The sequence below is a fragment of the Olea europaea genome, unplaced genomic scaffold (assembly GCF_002742605.1).
Source record: "Olea europaea var. sylvestris unplaced genomic scaffold, O_europaea_v1 scaffold1060, whole genome shotgun sequence".
Taxonomy (NCBI): Eukaryota; Viridiplantae; Streptophyta; class Magnoliopsida; order Lamiales; family Oleaceae; genus Olea; species Olea europaea.
Genome location: NW_019227948.1, coordinates 154,210 through 176,321, shown reverse-complemented (window position 1 = coordinate 176,321; position 22,112 = coordinate 154,210). Strand labels below are relative to the sequence as shown.

General features: G+C 31.5%; 1 protein-coding gene across 1 annotated transcript; it reads right to left on the bottom strand.

Moving 5' to 3' along the window:
* Positions 1 to 1,734: 1,734 nt before the first annotated feature.
* Positions 1,735 to 2,641, bottom strand: LOC111373000 (auxin-responsive protein SAUR71-like). Its single transcript, XM_022995447.1, has one exon. The coding sequence runs from the start codon at positions 2,400 to 2,402 to the stop codon at positions 2,019 to 2,021; it is 384 nt and encodes a 127-aa protein (XP_022851215.1). The 5' UTR covers positions 2,403 to 2,641; the 3' UTR covers positions 1,735 to 2,018.
* Positions 2,642 to 22,112: the final 19,471 nt, after the last annotated feature.

Below are 22,112 nucleotides of genomic sequence, written 5' to 3'. Positions count from 1 at the left end.
TGTCAAGTCATCTACGTGTAAGTGGGGTCCAGAAATAAGTATTTTTCCATTTATTTCTTTGCTAAATTTGTTCAACGTTAAATGCGCACTAAATTAATATTGCTCCTCTTGTACATTCGACGTGCTTAGCATGTCACATGAAATAAAATTAAGATAAAAAGTTGAAAAACGGTGAAAGAACTTGTAATGATAACAAGTCGTACATTTGCCAACGACCATGATATATTGTAAATCAAATGAGAAAGATGTCTATGAATTAAGTAGTCCAGCCAATAAATGAGGAGTACTTAGAATTAGTAAGTTGTGTGTACTAAAATAACTACACAAGATTGTGAATATCAAATAAGAAAAAAACTTTAATTGAATAATCAAATTGTTGGAATAAGACTTGTTATTTAGTAAGTTGTACATACAATAATGACACGATAATGCACGTGTCAAATAAAAAATCCTTTTTTCAACTAGGTAGTCGAGTTAATAAAATAATATAATAATGTACCAATGCACTTTCTGCCTCAAATTAAAATTATACGTATTCGTGCTTTCACATATAATCGTAATTAATAATCCCTTATGCGTTTGGATCAAATCTAACTGACTAGGACTCTATTTCGTTCTTATTTACAAGAGTAACTAAGTGGGAAATGGAATAAAATACTAAATAATTTAGATATATTATAGTTATTAAAAGATATAAAATATATGGAAAATATCCAGCGACCAAGAATCACGATAATTTATTAATTGCTTTCACATTACTCATAAGTCATATCTTGATTTAAGCAAGTATAACAGAATATCTCCTCCTCTTTCCAGGAACTTGAAGGCAACAAAAATATAGAATTATTGTACTATCTCCAAAAATATATATAATAAATAGTGTAATTAATATGTACCATCCAAATATGTAAATTAAGTGGTTCTTATCGAACTGCTTAAACATGGTCTCAACGTTTTTTTCTAAGCTCTTTTTACGTTTTCTTTCACTACAGAAAATATTGATATGAGTGTTGAATTGACCATATACAATAATACTTTGAAGATCAAGCGTAATAAAATACAGAATTATAGTAGTATTTATTGGACTTGACTTGGCCCGATAAGAATACATACTTTAAGGAATCTACAATCAACCATCACTTAATTGTCTAAAATCGAATTAATCGATCGATTGGAAGCACTTTTCAATGTCAATTTTTTCGATATAAAATCTTCTACAAGGGAGTGAATTGACCCTACAAAATCAAGAAAAAAATAGAGGGAATCGCGACCATAGGCCAAGACATCTTCTACGACCTATTTTAGCAACTATAACTAATTCACCGAATTAACATTAACTGACACTTCACCGGTAGTCGGTCGTCCGTTGCATTGCATTTAAAATGAACAGCCTGAATCCTATTCACGTAAATACATAAATGGAGAATTTACACCCCTCGGAGCATAGCTCAGTGGTGCAAAGGATATGAGTGAGGTTATCGTATACCTTGTTGGCAGTCGCAGTGTGGAGGTTCAATTCTTGAAACATGGAATTAAACTCGTTGTAGGCGCAGTGTACAGACAACTCTTGTTCTCTGGCCTACTGGAGCACATTTCGCGATTTACGTCCCTCACAAATTTCTAGGGGCGAGACGGTGCAGGCCCTCAAAGTTGGAGTTCAACCTTTATAAATGGAGAATTCAATTATGCACTCAATCGACGTACTCTTGAAATTAGGCAAGAGAGAGAGAGAAAAAAAAAAAAAGTCGTAATTTTCAATATCATTCTGTGTTTCTCTCACATTCCACCTCAGTTGCCTAAACAGATTCATCAAAAACCCTAAAATCTGAGACGACTCCACTTAATTCGTTGATGATCACAACGTATTTACAAAGGATAAATCGGAAAAAAGGAGGAAAAAACTGTTCTAATTGCAAAAAATCATCATCATTCATCAGCATATGGCGACGATACTCCAAATTCAATGAATTAATTACTTTTTACTTCTGTTAATCTGTTCTTCCATTGATTCGTATTCACTACCGGAATTCATCAGAAAGATAACTCAGTATATCCTGGAGGTCACGTGAATCTGAAACTCCGCCATTGATGCTCAGAGCCTCCAGCACTCGCTCGAAGAGGAACACATGGCAGGGAATCCGTAAAACACCTTTTTGTTCATAACCGTACTCCTGTGCCGATTTATTCAGAAGCTTTACAAAAATCGGATGATTCAAAAGCTCTGCACTCACAACAAAGCGTTCCATTTCCTCGCCAACATACAACGGCCAGTGTCCCTCCGGTATACCGCTGTTCTTCCGGAAAGACACAGACCCCCGGCGTCTCATCCTCGACTCCGATCGGAAAAGATAATACTGTGAAGAATTTGCTACTCTTGCTAGCCTCCGTCTCAAACTCTTCATTCTCTCAAGAAAATTTTCAGTATTGTTTTAAATTAATTTTAGAGAGAGGATGAGCTTTTGGGATATTTGAAGAGAGATGGAGGGTTTAAATAGCAGATATAGTGTACAGACACGTACAAAAGCTACTGGGAGGCACAGATGAGTTATCCCAGTTGTATGATCAGGATTGATAATTCCAATTAACAATCTGCTTACGGGTGGAGGATCCACGATTTTTGGATTTTGATATTTGTTCAGTCCTAGTAGGATTGTACAAATTACACTCACTCACAACAAGGGGGCCGCTTCAATTAAAAAAAAAAAAAAAAGTGCGGGCCCTCTCTGTTGTGAGGAGTTTGTCAACCTCCATGTAAATGAGGCTATACCTCTAGCATGGCTCACGATTTTTTTCTTCAATGTGGGCCCTTTTATCATGTGTGCAATTATCAATTGAGGTTGTCAATCCTGATTATACATGTAGCATAACTGGGCACAGATAGGCGTACTTGGCAAGTACAATTATTGTTGAATGTTGTAAAATTATCCATTTATCCTCCTAAGAATTAAAATTTTAATTTTAATCTAAGTCAAAGTTAACAATTAAATTTTAATCAATAATAATTCATGAAATTCTCAATTTTAAGTTAAATAATTTGTACAATAATTTTGTACAACTAATTTGACAATCTACGAGGTGTAAACATTCTGACTGTTTAAATCAATGGCCAAGTTTGTTTAACTTGGAAAGACCAATTGTTCTTTGGTAGGAGTGGAAGTTAAAAAGAGAATTAGACAATCGAAAAATATAGATAATATTTCACAGGAATGATTTTCTCGTGAATTTACAACTTTTTTGGCATGAAACAACTAATGATGCAGGATAATTAAAAAAAAATGACCCTAATACAAATTCAAGAAAGTAGATAAGAAAATATGTCTTTTGCAAAATGCTCTATCACATGATAGGACATGCTCCCAAAAAAAAAAAAAATAAATAAAAATTGAAAGAAAGAAGGTGATACAGAGAGTAAAACTTCCTCTAACTATTAACCTCTAGAGTTGAAAATTGGGGGATTTGGAATTTTTCAAGAAACTTTTCCATTCTCCCCATAAAGTCAACCTTAATTAGTTAATTCTAAGTCTGTTTTTCTCTATAATATAATAAAAAAAGTTCTTTACTTTAGAAGTTAGACATATTATGTATTGGTAAATTAACTTATTCATTTTTCAAATTTGATTATTCTAAGTTGTGTTAAAATTTTACTTGTTCCCTTAAAAGTGAACTCACTGGAAAAATATAACGGGTATGTTAATGCATAAAGAATTGTATATTGGTTTAGCTTGCTCTTTTGAATTGGATTGGATTTATGTGATAGAAAAACATAATATAGCCAATAAAATCGGTCAAATCTTGGATTTGCTCCCCAATGATCACCAGCTCGAGTTCCCTCATGGCCACAGGTGAGTACCCGACTGTAAATTTCATGCCTTGTGAGATTAGTGGATGTGCGCGTAAGTTAGCTCGAACACCTACGGTCATAAAAAAATAATAATAATAATATAGCCAATGGAATCGGATATTGAGGAACCAGACATGAAGGGTCTTAGAAAAGCTGTTGGACATTTCTTTGTACTCACCAGTGAGTGTTCCCCATGGTGACTAAGGAAACAACGTGGGATTTAATCTATGAACACAACTTTACAACTCCTAAACCAAGTTGTAGAGGGGTCATCGATGTCTGTCTTGGCAATTTTCAATGCTTAATTTTCATTTTCTTTTTGGCTAAATCTGGGACATTTTTTTTTATTTTTATTTTTTTCCAATAGGTTCTAATGAAAGGACTACAATATCAGTTTAAAATCAATATTTCATCGGTAGCAATCCTAGGATGCACAGAAACTTCTTTGAAATAAATTTGTCGTTGGTAACAAAATAATTATAATGCTACATTTTATAATAAAGCTAAATTTTCTATTTCGTGTGTCGGTCGTCCTAGGTGCTTTATCAATTCAATAAAGAAATTGTGTTATTTCACCCATTTGTTGAAAGAATTAGGGGTTGGCATGGTCTTGTTCAGTTCGGTTCTTGAACCCAAAATTTTTGGGTATTTAGTAAGTTGAACTGTCAGGTCCAAATTTAATTATGGAACCGTTCGAGTTCGACTCCATTTGGTTCAATTTGGTTTGGTTTCATTCCATTTGGTTCCCAAGTTCTATATTATAATTATTTTTTTTAATATTTACAAAGCTATATTAATTCAACTAATGATATGTTTAATTTTAGCTCTTACAAAATAACGTAATCCAATCTTATATGTCTTTTGCGCCTCTCTTTACCTCTTCATAAATTTGATTGTTAAAATCACAGGAAGAAGACGATAGCGAGCTTGAAATAATTAAGAGATGTGCTGTCAAGTTTCAATTTGATTTCTTCAGAACGATAGAAACAGCACTACGATAGAATAATATATTTGGATAAAATTTAGGTCAATTTAATTAAATTGGGCTTGGACTGAAAATTAGAAATAGAAAAATCATATTTTTGGATTTGAGTTAAATTAACTAATTAACAATTTTATTTAGAAAAAAGTAATTTGGCTTTTTAAAAATAAATAAATTACGAAAATTCGGTTCTTGAACTAGAACCGAGAACCAAACAAAATCGAACCTGTTAGTTCTCGATTCAGATACTCATTCGGATATTTAACTTAAGAAGAATTGTTCGATTCGAGAGTTTTGCCCCCACCATAAAAAAAAATAATGATACGTAGTGCCAAGGGCTTAATGATATTATAGTCTATGTGTCTTAAGTGATAAAACATCTTAAATGAGACACGTGACCTTACTTTTAAGATGATCTCTCAATTGATGATCAATTGATGACACTTGAATAACACCTAATGTTTAACATTAGTGGTACAAATAACATTACTCTTATTAAAATTCGTACACATATTAAGATGGATGTCCTCAATTAGGATTTTAAAAAATTATAAATTTTAATGAATTTTGTGAATTTGAATAGATTTCTATAGAATTCATAAAAAAATTTGTTAAAAATAGTGAAATTTCAAAGAGTTTGTTATGTATAGCTTGAAATCTATTCAAATCTCTTGAAATTCTTATAAATCCATGAGTTATTGGAACACTTGAATTTTAATAGATTAAGGACACCTGAATAGGACTTTTAAAATTGACTAAATTTTCAGTTGAAAACACCCTATAATAGGTTATATTATACATATGTATTTTGTTTAAGATGATAATGATCATATATGTTTGATATTTTAGAGAAACTATATTGATTGTGGTATTTTTGTTGTTTAATTTATATTAATAATTTATGAAGTTGAATATTGAATTTACAATAAATAAATTGATAATTATTATGTTTCCAAGTCGTTTCATTCCCCACTATTTTAAGAAAAAAAGGATTTCTCGTGTAGTGTCCTTTTTCCTTTCCTGTTTCCATTTTCGTGCAACTCTGTAAGGCTCTAATAAATGAAAAATAAATTATTTAGTGAAGGATAGTGCAGATAACAAGAAGTCAAGGGTTACAGGATTAATCGAATTAACAAAAATGAATTCTAAAACGATGACATTTATGATTCAATTAATTAATATAACGTGTTATGCAGTTGATAAGACAAATTAATGCCATAAATATGATTTTATTTATGCAGTTCTCTTTTTCTACCATATAATAAGTTAGACCTGTTGTCCAACAAGAATATTTAAAATTATTTAATTTGGTGAAAAGCCAAGTTATTCATGCAAGCATTAATATTTTATTAAACTTTTCATATTTGATGCAAATAAAGGAGAAATTTGTATTTAAATTGAGAAAATCTTCTTGTTGCCGGCTAACTCGTCATGAATTCAAGTTTTAATAAATTCAAGAGAGGCTGAAAAATTGTAGCTCTTGCGGATATATAAGAGCCATTGAACTTTTGCATACGTCATCACGCAGCGTTTCACTTCTTCTAAAGATGAAAGGTCATGTCATGTATTCTAGAAAGCATAGAATTCGACATGTTTCATTTTCAAGAAGAGATATAATTATATTTGATGCTATCAAAAATCGCACATGTTGATTTCCCGAGCTTAAGGACCTTGTATGAGCACGATCGTAATCTTCCGATACTTAAAATAAAGGCAACGAGGTGTGCTCTCGTCATCCCTCCAATGCTTAAGTTAGAAAAGAAATTTATGCGTACCTAGGCAATGACCCAACGCTATGTATTTATAAGGGCAGGTAGTACACTTCTACTAGGATTTGAATTGGTCGAATGTTCTTATCCAATAGAGTTCCGTCAGATAGAGGACTTGGAATGATGATGGAGTCCTCATAAGAGTCAAATGGTGATGTAGTTGGATAGAGTTAGAGTTCTAAGCTCATAGGAATCCTATTGGATCAATAACGACTATCGTGGGCTATCAAGGATAATCCATTCCCGAGGACCATACATACCCAAGGATGTAAATCACAGAGTGTGGACACCGCATGATTGTCAATCTTCGTGCACTTATTCCTGAAGAGACCATGTGCTTGAGCACAAGGATGGTGAAATACCAAGGAAAGGCCACTCCAAGTCCTCGGGAATATAATGTTCGAGCATAGCCAGAACCTAGCACATCACTGGCCCCCGTGCATCCATCCTTGGGATTGAGCCAAAAACATCATCCCAAGGCGCGAGATACACGGAGCTCAAGTTACTGGTTGATAGTGTCGTCAAGGTTGTAATGTTTAAGGAGAGACGTCGAGATGCAAATTGCACGAGCGCGAGCTACCTCAGTGAAAAAATGAAGGGTTTTTAGATGGGTGACACGTGGCAAGGGTCAAAGGCTGTGATTGATATGACCTTTGGTCTTCCCCCATGGTTCTATAAATACCCCTTGACCCCATTCATTTTTTACTTTTTACTCTCTGTGAATCTTTCTGTCCGGGATCGAGGTCAAGCTAAAAACTTAGCTTTGTTGTTTAAGCGTCGGGTTATTGAGGTAAGGCTCCGGACCTTTAAGTTATTTCTTTAGTTTTAAATTAAAAAGAGATGTCGAGTACATAGAGTGATCAGGGATCTGAGAGTTCGGGAGACACTAGGGACGGTGTTGGGAATTTACTTAAACATGCACAGCGGAAATAAAACAGTTTCAATTCCCACCAGGATTCATCTTTGTATTTAGATAAGAACTGTGATGACAATTATACATTTTTCTTGAATTTGCAAACTCCTTTACGTTATCTTTGTTCCAGCAACTTGAATCTGCCCCCTACAGCTGTCCAATTGTCCAGCCTCCAATGAAATCCACACAGAAAATAGACTGTAACTGTTAGGGTTTTTCCTCTTGTGCCAGCAAGAATTATGAAAACAATATGAATCTTAAACCCTAACCATTTATTATATAAACTCAAACGGGCTCAACCGAACCCGGCCCAATATTTAATTAATCCATTTAATTAAATCCGATCCATGAATTAATTAATCCAAATAATTAATTCGGAGATATAAATAACCAATCCAATTAATTAATTTATCCAACGATTGTTAAATTAATTAATTGGCAATTTGCAATCTTCCAATTCTATTTTGTGTGCGACCCATCAGGTTCTCGACCACGATACCTAACGACGTGAAATATTATTTTGATCTAATCAAAACTGATAAATTAAACACCTTTTTAATTTATCACAAATTCACACTCGCTGTCCCAGATTGACATCTAGCAATGTATCAGGGCAACACATGTGATCGGAAATGTCACGTGGTATGACAAAACCAAAACTGTTCGTTTACCATGAAACTATAATCCCTTCGTCAATATGATTCGATCAACTACGAGATATGGAAGTGTGTCAATCTCGATTATCGATCATATCTTTCATTCTACAATTAAGTTAATATGAGTCGAAAACTCCTTTTCGACTTATGTGTATACCTTGGCCAATGATTTCGTTATTAACTTAATTGAACGAAATGCAGATCACAATCTCTTACTATCTAAGAGTGACGAATCCTCTATTGGTCATTCACAACCTTTATATGATTTTTGACATACCCGAACGATGTCGTATTAGCGACCCTTGGTAGATCAACATCCAACACCGTCAAAGCATGACTGTCCTTATACAAGGCACTTGATGACCTCAAGTCATAGGACCAATTCCACATACCGAACGTTAGAGATTAACCACTGACACTCAGATAGTTATCCATGTGGAATCTCTTAGCGGGTCTCCAATGTTTTGTTTTATAACAAAACATCCACGTATTCATTTAAGTGTCACCACACTTTAACTTATGAGATCAGCTACTTACTTCACAAGTAAGAAATGTCACACGTGATGGTCTATTTGTAATAACGATATCTGTATCTCATTATTACTTACGACCACGGATTATTCAAGATCCAATCATACGTAATTTGTATCTCACAATCACAACTCCTTGTTATTAAGAAATCACTTAAACTTCGATCTTCGAACTCTATTATTTAACATTATTTATTAGAAAATTAATTTAAATAAATAATAGATCTTGCCAAAATTAAATACATTAAACATATATAAAGTGTTTACAACCTAAATCGGTTGGATCTAGGGCATAACACGTACAAACTCCCACTTGCACTAGATCCAATCACTCATGTATCTAATACCATAAGCGTCCACATGACGATCATGTTTTTGTTGTGACAACGGCTATGTCAATGGATTGCAATATTTTCATCTATGGGAACTCACTCTATCGTTACGTCATTTCTTTGTATAATCTCTCTGATGAGATGATATCACCTTAGCACATGTTTGGATCGTTGATGAGATCTCGGTTCCTTCGCTTGTGCGATGGCTCCATTGTTATCACAATACAAAGGTATGGGATCAACAATGCTAGGAACGACTCCAAGTTCATTAATGAACTTCTTAATCCGGACAGCTTCCTTCGCTGCTTCAAAAGCAGCAATGTACTCGGCTTCTGTCGTTGAATCAGCGGTTGTCTCCTGTTTGGAACTTTTTCAACTAACCGCTCCATTGTTGAGAGTAAACATATATCCTGATTGAGACTTGCTATCATCTTTGTCAGTTTGAAAGCTGGCATCAGTATACCCATGAATTTTCAGTTCATTTCCTCCATACATCAAGAACACATCTTTAGTCCTTCTCAAGTACTTAAGAATGTTTTTAACCGCTATTCAGTGTTTCTCGCTAGGGTTTGCTTGAAACCTACTCGTAACACTTAGAGCATATGAAACATCTGGTCTCGTACATAGCATCGCATACATGATAGATCCTATCGCCGAAGCATAAAGAATATTATTCATGCGACTCCTTTCATCGTATGTTTCTCTCCCATATCTTTCATGGAGAAATTCTTTGACAACCATAATTTTACCGATTGAAGCATTGGGATGTCATTTCCCATTAATAATATGTCATCGACATATAATATTAGGAATACGACTGCGCTCCAACTTGTCTTCTTGTAAACACACGGTTCATCTTATTTTTGATAAAATCAAACCTTTTGATTATCCCATCAAAACGAAGATTTCAACTCCTAGATGCTTGCTTTAATCCATAAATGGATCGATTTAGCTTACATACTTTGTTGGCTCCTTTGGATTCAAAACCTTCAAGCTGTGTGTACACCTCCTCTTGTAAGTTTCCATTAAGGAAAGCAGTTTTGACATCCATTTGCCATATCTCATAATCATGGTATGCAGCTATTGCAAGCAAAATCCAAATCGACTTTAGCACAACTACAGGCGAAAAAGTTTCATCAAAGTCAACGCATTGTCTTTGTGTGTAACCCTTCGTTATTAGCCTTGCTTTGTATATATGGACATTTCCATTCACATCGACCTTTTTCTTGTAAACCCATTTACAACCTATCGGTTTTATCCCACCTGGAAGGTCGATCAAGGTCCAAACCTTGTTCTCATACATTGAGTTCATTTCGGATTTCATGGCTTCTTGCCATCTCTTCGAGTCAACACTTGACTTCGCTTTTGCATAATTTGTAGGTTCATCATCCTCGACTAATAATACTTGATTAGTAATCGTAAATTCGTACCTTCTGAGGGGTCGAATGATCTTACTTGATTTACGCTGAGCTGGAGTGTCCTCAGGGTTCTCTATATCCTGATCAAGAGTCTGTCCATCAACAGGTGTGGGATCAGACTCAGGTTTATCTAATTGGTCAACAGTATCTGTGAATTCTTGAACTTCTTCAAGTTCTAGTTTGCTCCCACTATCCTCTTCTAGAATAAACTCTTTCTCTAGAAATATGGCATGTCTTGAGATGAACGCCTTCTTCTCAACGGGATTATAAAACTAATGTCCAATTGTCTCTTTTGGATATCCCACAAATACGCATTTATCAGATTTAGCCTCAAGCTTATCTGATTCATTTCGTTTTACATAAGTGTCACAACCCCAAACTTTCATGTGAGATAAGTTTGGTATTTTTTCTCTCCATAGCTCGTATGGAATTTTGTTGACCGATTTAGATGGGACACGATTAAGTGTGTAGCACGCAGCAATTAGTGCATGACCCCAAAATGATTTTGGGATGTTTGCATGGCTCATCATAGATCGCATAATGTCTAACAAAGTGCAATTTCTCCATTCAGATACACCATTATGTTGCGGTGTATATGGCGGATTCCACTACGAGAGAATCTCATTCTCTTTTAGGTAATCTAAAAATTCTCCCTTTAAATATTCTCCACCTAGATTTGATCTCAGCGCGAGAATGTTTTTACCTGTCTGTTTCTCTACTTCAAGTTTGAATTCCTTGAACTTTTCAAGTGCTTCATGCTTGAATTTCATCAGATACACATAATTATATTTAGAATGATCATCAGTGAATGTGATGAAGTAAGAGAAACCACCTCTGGCTGTGATTGACATGGGTCCACATACATCAATATGTATTAATCCCAGCAGTTATGTGGTTCTTTCTCATTTTCCAGTAAAAGGGAACTTGGTCATTTTGCCTCACAGGCACGATTCGCATTTGTCAAATGATTCAAAATCAGTTGACCCCAAGTATCCATCTTTATGTAACTTGGAAATGCGTTTGTCATTAATATGACCCAGTCTGCAATGCCAGAGGTATGTATTATTTAGATTATCACTTTTATGTCTTTTATTTTCTATACTCATAATAGACGACTCAGTATCAAAAATATAAATTCCATTTTGCAACACACCAAAACCATAAAAGATCTCATCTTTATAAAACGAACAACGATTGTTCTTAACATTAATTGAAAAACCATTCATGTTCAAACACGAAATAGATAGTAATGGCGGGAACAAAATAGTAACTTTCTAATTCTAATACTAAGCGTGAAGGCAATGGTAAGAAGTATGTCCCTACAGCTAATGTAGCAACTCTTACTCCATTCCCCACGCACAGGTCAACTTCTCTTTTCTGCAGTGGTCTACTTCTCTTTAGTCCCTGCATATTTATACAAATATGAGATCCACATCCGGTATCTAATACCCAAGAAGCTAATGAAGTAGACATATTAAGCTCGATAACAAAAATACATGAAGTAGAAGTTTCAGAAGAATTCTTTCCCTTCAAGCTAGCGAGGTAAGCCTTGCAGCTCCTCTTCCAATGACCTTTCACTCTACAGTGATAGCATGGGGCGTCAGATTTGGTATTTTCCTTTCCTGCTTTGACTGCTTTGTTATTGCCTTTAGCCTTTTTGGATTTTTTCTTAAAACTTCCTTTGATTTTCCTCTTAGTGCCCTTGGAGGAATGAATAGCTAAGACATGCCCAGTGCAAGCCTTGACATTGGGCTCCACAGTTTTAAGCATATTAAGTAACTCAGGGAGTATGCATTCGATCTTATTCATATTAAAGTTCATAATGAACTGTAAATAACTATCTGGCAGAGATTGTAGAACCAAGTCAATACTTAGTTTATGATCCATGATAAAACCCAATGAAACCAGTTTCTCAATGAAACTAATCATTTTCAGTACATGAGCACTGACTAAAGATCCCTCTGCCATTTTGCACCGGTATAGTTGTTTAGAGGTCTCATATCTCTCCACACGAGATTGTTTATCATACACTCCTTGAGATGAAAAATCGTAGTGTAATCATCCATACCCTCATGTTGCTTCTGCAACTCAGGTGATATAGCTGCAAGCATCACACATGCTGCAGTGTTATCGTCATCACTGTATTTGTTATAAGCAGCTACCTCTTCCTGAGTAGAATTTTCAGTAGGCACCTCTGGAAAGGGCTGCTCAAGGACATACCCAATTTTCTCATGCTTGAGAACGATTCTCAAATTGCGGTGCCAATCTAGAAAATTTGGTCCAGTCAGTTTGTTGTCATTCAGTATGCCTCTCAAATTCATAAGATTACTCATGATTCAAAAATTGTAAATGACGAAAAATATAGAATTAATATATATTTAATGCATATGCACAAATTTAATATGGATTTTAATTTATTATCAATTGTATCTCAATACAACTCCCAGATCATTAAGCTAACAACTCTTTTGTCTTCACACATCTTATGTGTTCGCTTAACATGTCTCTAAAACTTATCTCCTTGAGTGTACTCAACAAAAGATAAATTTTAGTTAAGTCAAACCCATCATTCAGAAATATCAAATATTTCATAGTGTCAAACATATCCCTAATAGATCAGCCTTGAGTGTACTCAACAAGCTAAGGTCGATTTAGGATTCTCGTTTTTCACTATAATGATGGAAGGTAAATAATAGTAACTTAATATTTTAACGAGGGATTTAATGTGTAATGGTCTCATCAAGTAATTATATATATATAATAAGGGAGTGCCATTGGTAACCTTATAAAAAGAAATCAGGTTCAAGTTTATATGTCATAGGTGGTGAAAATTTAAATGAAAAAAAAGGGGTTTATATGTGATTCTTAAGAAAGATTTATAGAAAACTAAGGAGAGTATTGAGTAGGATTAAAGTTATTAAAAGTAAAACAGCACACCTATTAAACAGCCTATTAAAACAGCATACCCCCCATTTGGTATCAGAGCCAAAAAGGAAGTAGTGATCGGGATAGGAAAAAAGCTTATGATTTAACTGGTATAAGAGATAATTTGTTAACTTATCAAGTAAAATATAGTATAGATATTTGTGGTTACTTTGAAGAAGACAATAACGTTGGAACATATAGAAAAGATTTAATAGAAATCATAGAAATATTAAGAATCATTAAAGATTTACCCGTTGATTTAAGAGAAAATATTATAAAAAGAATTCTAGTTGAAGAATATAGACATATTTTTATAATAGAAAGAATTTCTTATGATTTAGAGCTCTAGATATAAATAGAAAGCTTGAATATTTAGATTTAGACTTAAGAAATACTAGTAAAAAAGTACAAACGGTTGATAATAATATAATTAAGTGTAATTTAGACAATAAGCATAAATTACATAGTTTATTTTCAGAAGATCCAAGTCAGAATTGTTTAATAGACTTAATCATAAATTTATCAAAAAATTTAGAATTAGAAAATAAAAAGCAAAATAATTATTTATAAATTATAAAAGAAAACATTACAGCTAGAGACCAAGAGATTAAAAATATAAAAGAATCTTTAGATTATATTAAAAATCAAAATTCAAGTATTTTAGAAAAACTTGTTAAACTAGAAAAAATACCATTTAAGGTAGATTTAACAGAAATAAAAAGAATTTTAGATTCTAATAAATCTAAAAAAATAGAATATGAACTACATCAAGTGTAGAAAAAGACTTAAAATCATTAACAAATACGTTAGAAAAACTAAGTTTTAAAGAAATAAGAAAAGAAAAGGTAACCAGAAAATTACCTAAAGAATATAAATTCCCAAGATGAACACCAATCCTTTCTTAGGAAGATCTAGAACAATAAATGAAGAAGCATCCACATCTAGACATAGTACTTCAAGTATAAGCAGAAATATAATAGAAAGAGTTTTAAATAGACCAGTACAATATAATCAAACTATAGAAGAAATTATAGATCCTCAACAAGATTACTTAAGATTCCAAACTAATGGATTAAGAATTCTTAACCCAGAAATATTATATAATAGAGGAATTTTTGAAACAAGAACACAATTTTTCAAACATAGTAGAGAAGTATCTGTTCAGTGTATAGGAAACCAGGTAAGAAAATTAAATTTAATATCAGAAGACTCTAAGAGAGAATTAAAAAAGAAAAATTTTAGATTCATGCATTTAGGATTAATAGTTATAGGGATAAAAGGATTAATGAGAAAAAATTTAGGATTTAAAGTGTTAGTAACTATATATGATGAAAGAATCAATAATATAGATAAAAGTATGATTGCTAGTACAGAAGTTGATATGAATAACAATAATGGAATAATTTATTGTAATCCAGATTTTTTATTAACTATTAAAGACTTCTCAGAAAAAATTAAAATAGGAATTCAAACAAAAGGATATGAAGAAGTAGAAAGTGGAGATAATTTATTAATTAGTATAGGATTTTTAGGAAGATATTCAAATAATTCTCAGACAAAATATAAGATTTACATAGATAAAGTGGTAAATTTAATGAGTAGTAAAGGAATTAATATGGTTAAACCTAAAGAATATTCATCAGAACAATTAGCAGGATTAGAATGAGATATGGATAAATTTTTAGAAAATCAAGAAGCAATTATAGCACCACAGGAAGCATTAAGTTATAAAGATATCCATGAAAAAACTAGTTTAAGATTTTTAGATTATAATCAAGTATAAAGACAGAATGATTTTGAAGAAGAAACCAATCCTGAAGAAGAACAAAATGAACCATTTCAAAATCAAGTTCATATAGAATTAATAGATGAAGAATTTGATAGAATAATTTACCCAAAAGAATTAGGAATGGAATTAGATAATAAAGAATTATTAGAACTAGAAGATCAAATGTATCTTAATAAGATAATTACAGAATCTGAATATCTATATTATGATCAAGAACAGAATATAAGAATATGAATTATTAAAGAAGATAATAATTCAGAAAATTCAGACTTCAGCTATATAAAAGAACTTATGGAAGATTCTAATACATATAAAACATTTAGTGATACTCCTTTTGATAGAACAATTAAACATGAAGCAATGGTATATGGTGGAGGATTTCCCCCAAGAGGCGCTTATCCTTTATATAATAATACAGAAGGAAAATATATAGCAAGAGGAAGTGAAAGATCCTTAGAAAAGAAAATAGAATTTCAATCAGACCATAAAGCACAAATTTTAAATATTATAGCACATGATCCACGGACATGGAATAATGTAATAGATGTATGGAAGAATACTATAATAGGACATTATATTAGAAATTTCCAAGAAATGGAAGCTTTAGATATGTATAGATATTTAGAAACATTTTTAGAAGAAAGTGTAAAAGTTATGTGGGAAGCATTTAAATTAGAAAAAAAAGAAGAATTTGAACAATTAATTAATATGGGAAGCAATCATTATAATTTTGTTAATAAAATACAGATATTAATAATAGGAGCAGACCCAAATTCAGGACATATGAGTATACAAAAAAAAGCTATGAGAGATTTAGAATAACTTAGCCTTTATAAATGGACTAAAGGAAGATATGTTAAGAACTTTTTAGATGAGTACCATTATTTAGCTTCAATATCAGGAAACACATTTAATCAAGAAATAAGAAATAAATTATTTCATAAATTACCAGGACCATTAGGACTAGAAATCACAGATAAATGGAATAATCTACCAGCAGTAAAGGAAGAATCAGAAAAATAATGGAGTATAGGACAAAGAATACAACATGTAATAAGATGTTTAGAAGATAAATGTGTAGAGTTACAAATCCAAAAATAACTTAAAAGGACCGACTATAAATTCTGTAAAGATATTTTTACCCTACAAACTTATGGAGTCTCTAGTTCAAGAAAAAACAAATATAGTAATAAAGAAAGAAAAAATAAAAGACCTTTTAAGAAAAGATATTTTCTTAGAAAATCTAATAAAAGAAAACCATATCTAGATGAAAAAAGACATGTGAGGAAATTTAAATCAGAAAGAACTTATAAAAACAGACTTAGCTATTATGTTTGTAATAGTAATGAATATTTATCTAAGACTTGTCCAAAAAGAATAAATAATTATGATAAGAAAAGCACATTAATAGAATGTACTAATGAAGATCTAATACAATTAAATGAATATATCTCAGATAAAGAATCCATTTATAGCATTATATCAATAGAAGATAAAAATTTAGAAGTAGATAAAGAATCTGATTATGAAATAATAGATGAATTCTCTAATATAAGATTACAAGAAGAATCAAAATCAGAAGAAGAACTAAATTTAATGAATAATGTAATTATAGAATGTTTACATAATTGGCAAAAATATAAAAGATCAGATAATATAGCTTGTTACTTATGTAATTGGTATCCAATAAGAAAACTTAGAGCCAAATGCTTAGAATATTATAAAGAAGTATGTATAAAATATTTAGAAGAAATGAATCTTATTGAAAAAGAAAATTTCAATTCAGAAATTTTAAAAGAAAGAATTGAAATATCAGAAATAAAAATTCTGAGAAAAAGAATTGAAAGCCTAGAAGAAATGCAAAAATTTATAATAAATAAGATAGAAATGTTAGAATATAACAATAAAGGAAAAACAATAGAAATAGATGAACAAAGTCAAGGTATAGAATATAAAGAAAAAGAATATGTTCAGGTAATATGTAACCCAGAAAAACTTAAAAGTATTAAGGTAAAATGTTATATAAAAATAGGACAATATGAAATAAAATGTTTAGGTTTAATAGACTCAGGATGTAGCAATTGTATCATTAATAAGAAATTAATCCTAGAACAATACATAACATATTCAGACAAACCAATAGAAGCACAACAAATGGATGGAGAACTTTATACTTACAAAGAATTATTACAATCAAATAGCAAGATTAGTTTTGAGACAAACTGTGATAAAAGTATAGAATATACTTTACCAAAAGAATCAGTTTGGGTTAGACCTTTAAATATTAAAGATACAGATTTTATTATAGGATTAAGTTTTTTATTAAAAGACAATGAAAGTGTTACAATTACTAAAGACTTCTTACATTTACAAAAACATACATTATTTACACCAACACAGACTACCTATTTTCCATCAGAGTGCATAGAGAAGCGTGGTGGAAGTAGTGGCAATAGTTGTAAGTGTGAAAAAGAAAGAGAATGTCAATTAATAGAAGAAGATAATTTAGAAGAAACAAATCCTGAAATTTTAGAAGAAGATAACTTAGATTTTGGAACTGTAGAATTAATTGATAATGAAAAGATATATGATATGTTAATAACAGAACAAGAAATAGAAAATTTAATTTCTAGATTAGAAAAGATAGAAATAATAGGAGAAAATATTTTAAAATACTGGAAGAAAGATAAAATATTATGTGAATTAAAAATCAAGAATCCAGAATACATAATTAAAACTAAGAATATAGAAGCAACAAATTTAGATTTAGAAGATTTTAAAATATATATAAAATAACTCTTGGAATTAGGAGTGATTAGAAAATTAGATAGTTCTCATAGATCAGCAGCCTTTATAGTTAGAAAACATTCAGAAATTGTTATAGGAAAAAGTAGAATGATTATTAATTATAAAAGACTTAATGATAATACTATAGATGATGCTTATAATATACCAGATAAGACGGTTTTAATAAATAAAATACAAGATTGTAAAATTTTTAGTAAATTTGATTTAAAGTCAGGATTTTGGCAAGTGAAAATGCTCTCAAAAAGTATTAAGTGGACAGCTTTTACCTGTCCAGAAAGATATTTTGAATGGCTTGTAATGCCATTTGAAATTAAGAATGCACCAAGTATTTTTCAAAGAAAAATGGAAAGTATTTTTAATAGACATAGTAAGTTTGTCATAGTATACATAGATGACATTTTAATATTTAGTAAAAATAAACAAGAACATAGAGGTCATTTACAAATAGTATTTTCAGAATTTATTAAACATGGTTTAATTGTTAGTAAAAAGAAAATGAGTTTATTCAAAGAATTTATAGATTTCTTAGGAGTTAATAGAGGAGAAGGTAAAATTAAGTTACAACCCCATATTGCTAAGAAAGCTTTAGAATTTTCAGATAAATTAGAAGACTTAAAACAAATCCAAAAATTTTTAGGATTAGTAAATTACGCTAGACCATTTATAAAAGATTTAGGAAAAATAGCAGGACCTTTATATGCTAAGACATCTCCTACAGGACAAAGATTTTTTAATCAAGAAGATATAAAATTAGTCCAACAAATAAAAGAAAAAATAAAAATTTTACCAGAATTGGCTATGCCATTAGATTCAGAATATTTAATCATAAAAACAGATGGAAGTATGACAGGATGGGGAGCTATATTAATATGCAAACCCAATAAATATACTGATAAAAGTACAGAAAGAATTTGTAGGTACAATAGTGGAAATTATAAAGAGAAAGGAAATTTAAGTAGTATAGACGCATAATTATTAGCTATAAATTATGCATTAGATAGTTTTGAACTATTTATTATATCTAAGAAAGAAATAACTATAAGAACAGACTGTGTAGCCATAGTTTCTTTTGTTAATAAAATGAAAATAGATTCAAAAAGAAGTAACAGAAGAAGATGGTTAAACTTTATAGATAGAATCACAAATACAGGAATTAATATAAAATTTGAGCATATTAAATGTAATGATAATAAGGCGGCAAATATATTAAGTAGAATAATAATAGATAGAAATTATTAAATTTGTTTAACATAATTTCTTTATACAAATGACAAGACCAAGGCCTATAAGATCAGGAATTCCACCTGGGAATTCATTTGCATCGAGACTATTACCACACACTCCATTTAATCAGAACAGACCAATGTTACAAGACAGACTAAGGTTTGGAAACCAAGAACTTATAGTATTTCCAAATAGTAATATTTCTTTTAAAATTTTACCACATATTTCTTTATCTAGAGAAGAGAAATGTATTATAGACAATTTATGGATTTCTTATAATAAGAATTCAAAAGATCAAAAATATTTTCTTGCATGCATGAATGCATTGTCAGAACATTTTAGTCAGAACAAACAAATATTTAAATTTTATGTTGTTATTAAGGGTAAAAATCCAGAAATTTTCCATTCTTGGATAGAAGTTTTAGATTGCATTAAAAATTTTCTAGACCCTCTTTACAAATGTTTCACAAATTTTCAAGAAGCATTAGATGTAGCAAGATAACAGATAGGAATAAATTTTTATTTATCTCCTTCTTTAAAGAATTATTCAGACCCTCCATTAGACTTCTCTCCAAGTAAAGACCAGAATATTTTCTGCCAACATTGTGAGTGTATGTAGAGAAATTACAAAGTTATCAATGAAGCCAACCAGAACCTTTCACTAGAAAGAACCCAACTCCAAAAGAAAGTGGCTCAATTGGAAAAAGAGATTTTGGATCTAAAAATTCATTATCCAACAGGTACTATGGAGCCCAAGAAGTCCATAGCTAGTCCAGCCCAAACGGTAGCTGGTAAAAACTTATCAAATTCCTTGAAGATTGTGAACTTACCAAAAGCCCAACAGACTCAGAGGACTGTTGATTCCTCAACTAAATTAGATAATCAGACTCAGTAGACTGATAAATCTGCTACAGAAAAAGGTAAAGAAATCTGGGATCTTTTAGGACAGCCCAGTGGAAAATTTGATTACCTAGTCAAATACAGTCCACCAGATCGTTTTTCTCCAGAACACTTTTCAAATAATCCAGAATTTTCACAAGCCCAAGAAATTCAGCCCAGTAAGGGAAAAGAAAAAATGTTAGCTCAAGATAGTCAAGATTGTTTATTTCTTCAAGAATCACAAGATCCTAATCCAGATACTGTTTTTTTAGAAAAGATTTTTGAAAAAATTGAAGAATTTCAGAAGCAATCCAAAAAAGATGAAGGAACTTCTTTCAGAAAAAAGAAAAAGATTAAGAAGAAGAAAAATGATGAAGGATTGAAAGAACAAATTAGAGAAGCAGTAAATCAAGCATTCGAGACAATTCTAAAAAAGAATCATGGAGAAGAGAAAGAAATTTCAAAATGCCCAGATTAAAAAGAAAAAGATGAAGCCAGATATTCCAAACTTTCAGACGAAGATGAAGATCCACAGGATGAAGGATACAACAATTCAGACAGTGGAATGTCATTTTCATCAATGGCATGCCATAATCTTGATACAAGATAAAAATCCTCAATAATGCATAACAAGACAAATCTGAAAGAAGAAAAGAAGAAAAGATAGAAGACTTTTTATCATCATACTATAGACTTTTAGAAAAAAATCTTCATTATTGTTCTATTATTAGAAAAGGTGTCGGGACTTTTTGAAAAAGAAAAGATTCTCATTTGAATTTTTAGACATTTGATAGACTTTTTTGGTGGAAATCATGCAAAAGAAAGATTCCCAACTGTAGACCTTTAGAAATTTTAGCAAAAAGACATAGAAATTCTTACCACTTGTCAGAATGGCCAGAAGTTTCTCGGTGAAACGTGTGCCTTTCTCAGGGGTAGTTTAGACCCTTTGCTCCCAAAAGTTTTTCTATTTAAGGAATGAGTTTCATTCGGTTTAGGCAGAAGTTTACAACATGTGTACTCTCTGCTACCCAAAAAACCTTCTGAAACCCTTCCTCCAAAAAAATTCTCAATCCAAAAAATATTGTATAGCTGAAACATTCTTGTGAATATTCAAGGTATTCTTTCACTTTCCTAAGTTTATTTTAGAACTTTAGGGACTTTCCGAAAGGAAAATCCTTAGTTGTAAATCTTTCAGAGATGAATTTATAAATCCCTAATTTATGTTCTAATCTTTTATGTTTTTGTTTTAAGTAAATATTTGTTATGTTTCTCATTTCATCCTATGCATATAATAAAAGCATAACTTGATTTTTAGAAGCCATACTGTTTTTAGGTTAATCTTGAGTGACCCATATAGGTGAAAACTTTTGGCCGGAGTGAGCCTTTTGATATTTTTTAAAGATGCTGGCGAAAGGGAAAAAATTAATCTAAGAATTTTGTAAGGGAGTGCCATGGGTAACCTTATAAAAAGAAATCAGGTTCAAGTTTATATATCATAGGTGGTGAAAATTTAAATGAAAAAAAAAGGGGGATTTATATATGATTCTTAAGAAAGATTTATAAAAAACTAAGGAGAGTACTGAGTAAGATTAAAGTTATTAAAAGTAAAACAGCACACCTATTAAACAGCCTATTAAATATGATTATGGACTTATTCTATCTAGTTTTCTCGAGCCAAAGGCAAGACTAGTTAGTCAATTCCTAAGGGGTACAACATTGGATCAACATCAATGCACCATCTTCATGGTTTCCACATCTTCTTGCACTTTCAGTTAGTCAAGCTGCAATATGTAACCTATACTAGTTGGTATGCAGGCCTAAAAGAAATCGGACTCGCAGGCCTATAATAATAACAATAACAACGGACTCGCAGGTCCAATATAATAAAGAGCTCGCAGGCCCATAACAACAATAATAACAACGGACTCGTAGGTCCAAAATAATTAAGGGCTCGCAAGCCCATAAAACAACAAGAAGTAAATCAACCACTCAACACATCCATATGGTCGAGTTCATAATCATCCATAAATAAACATTCATCACCTA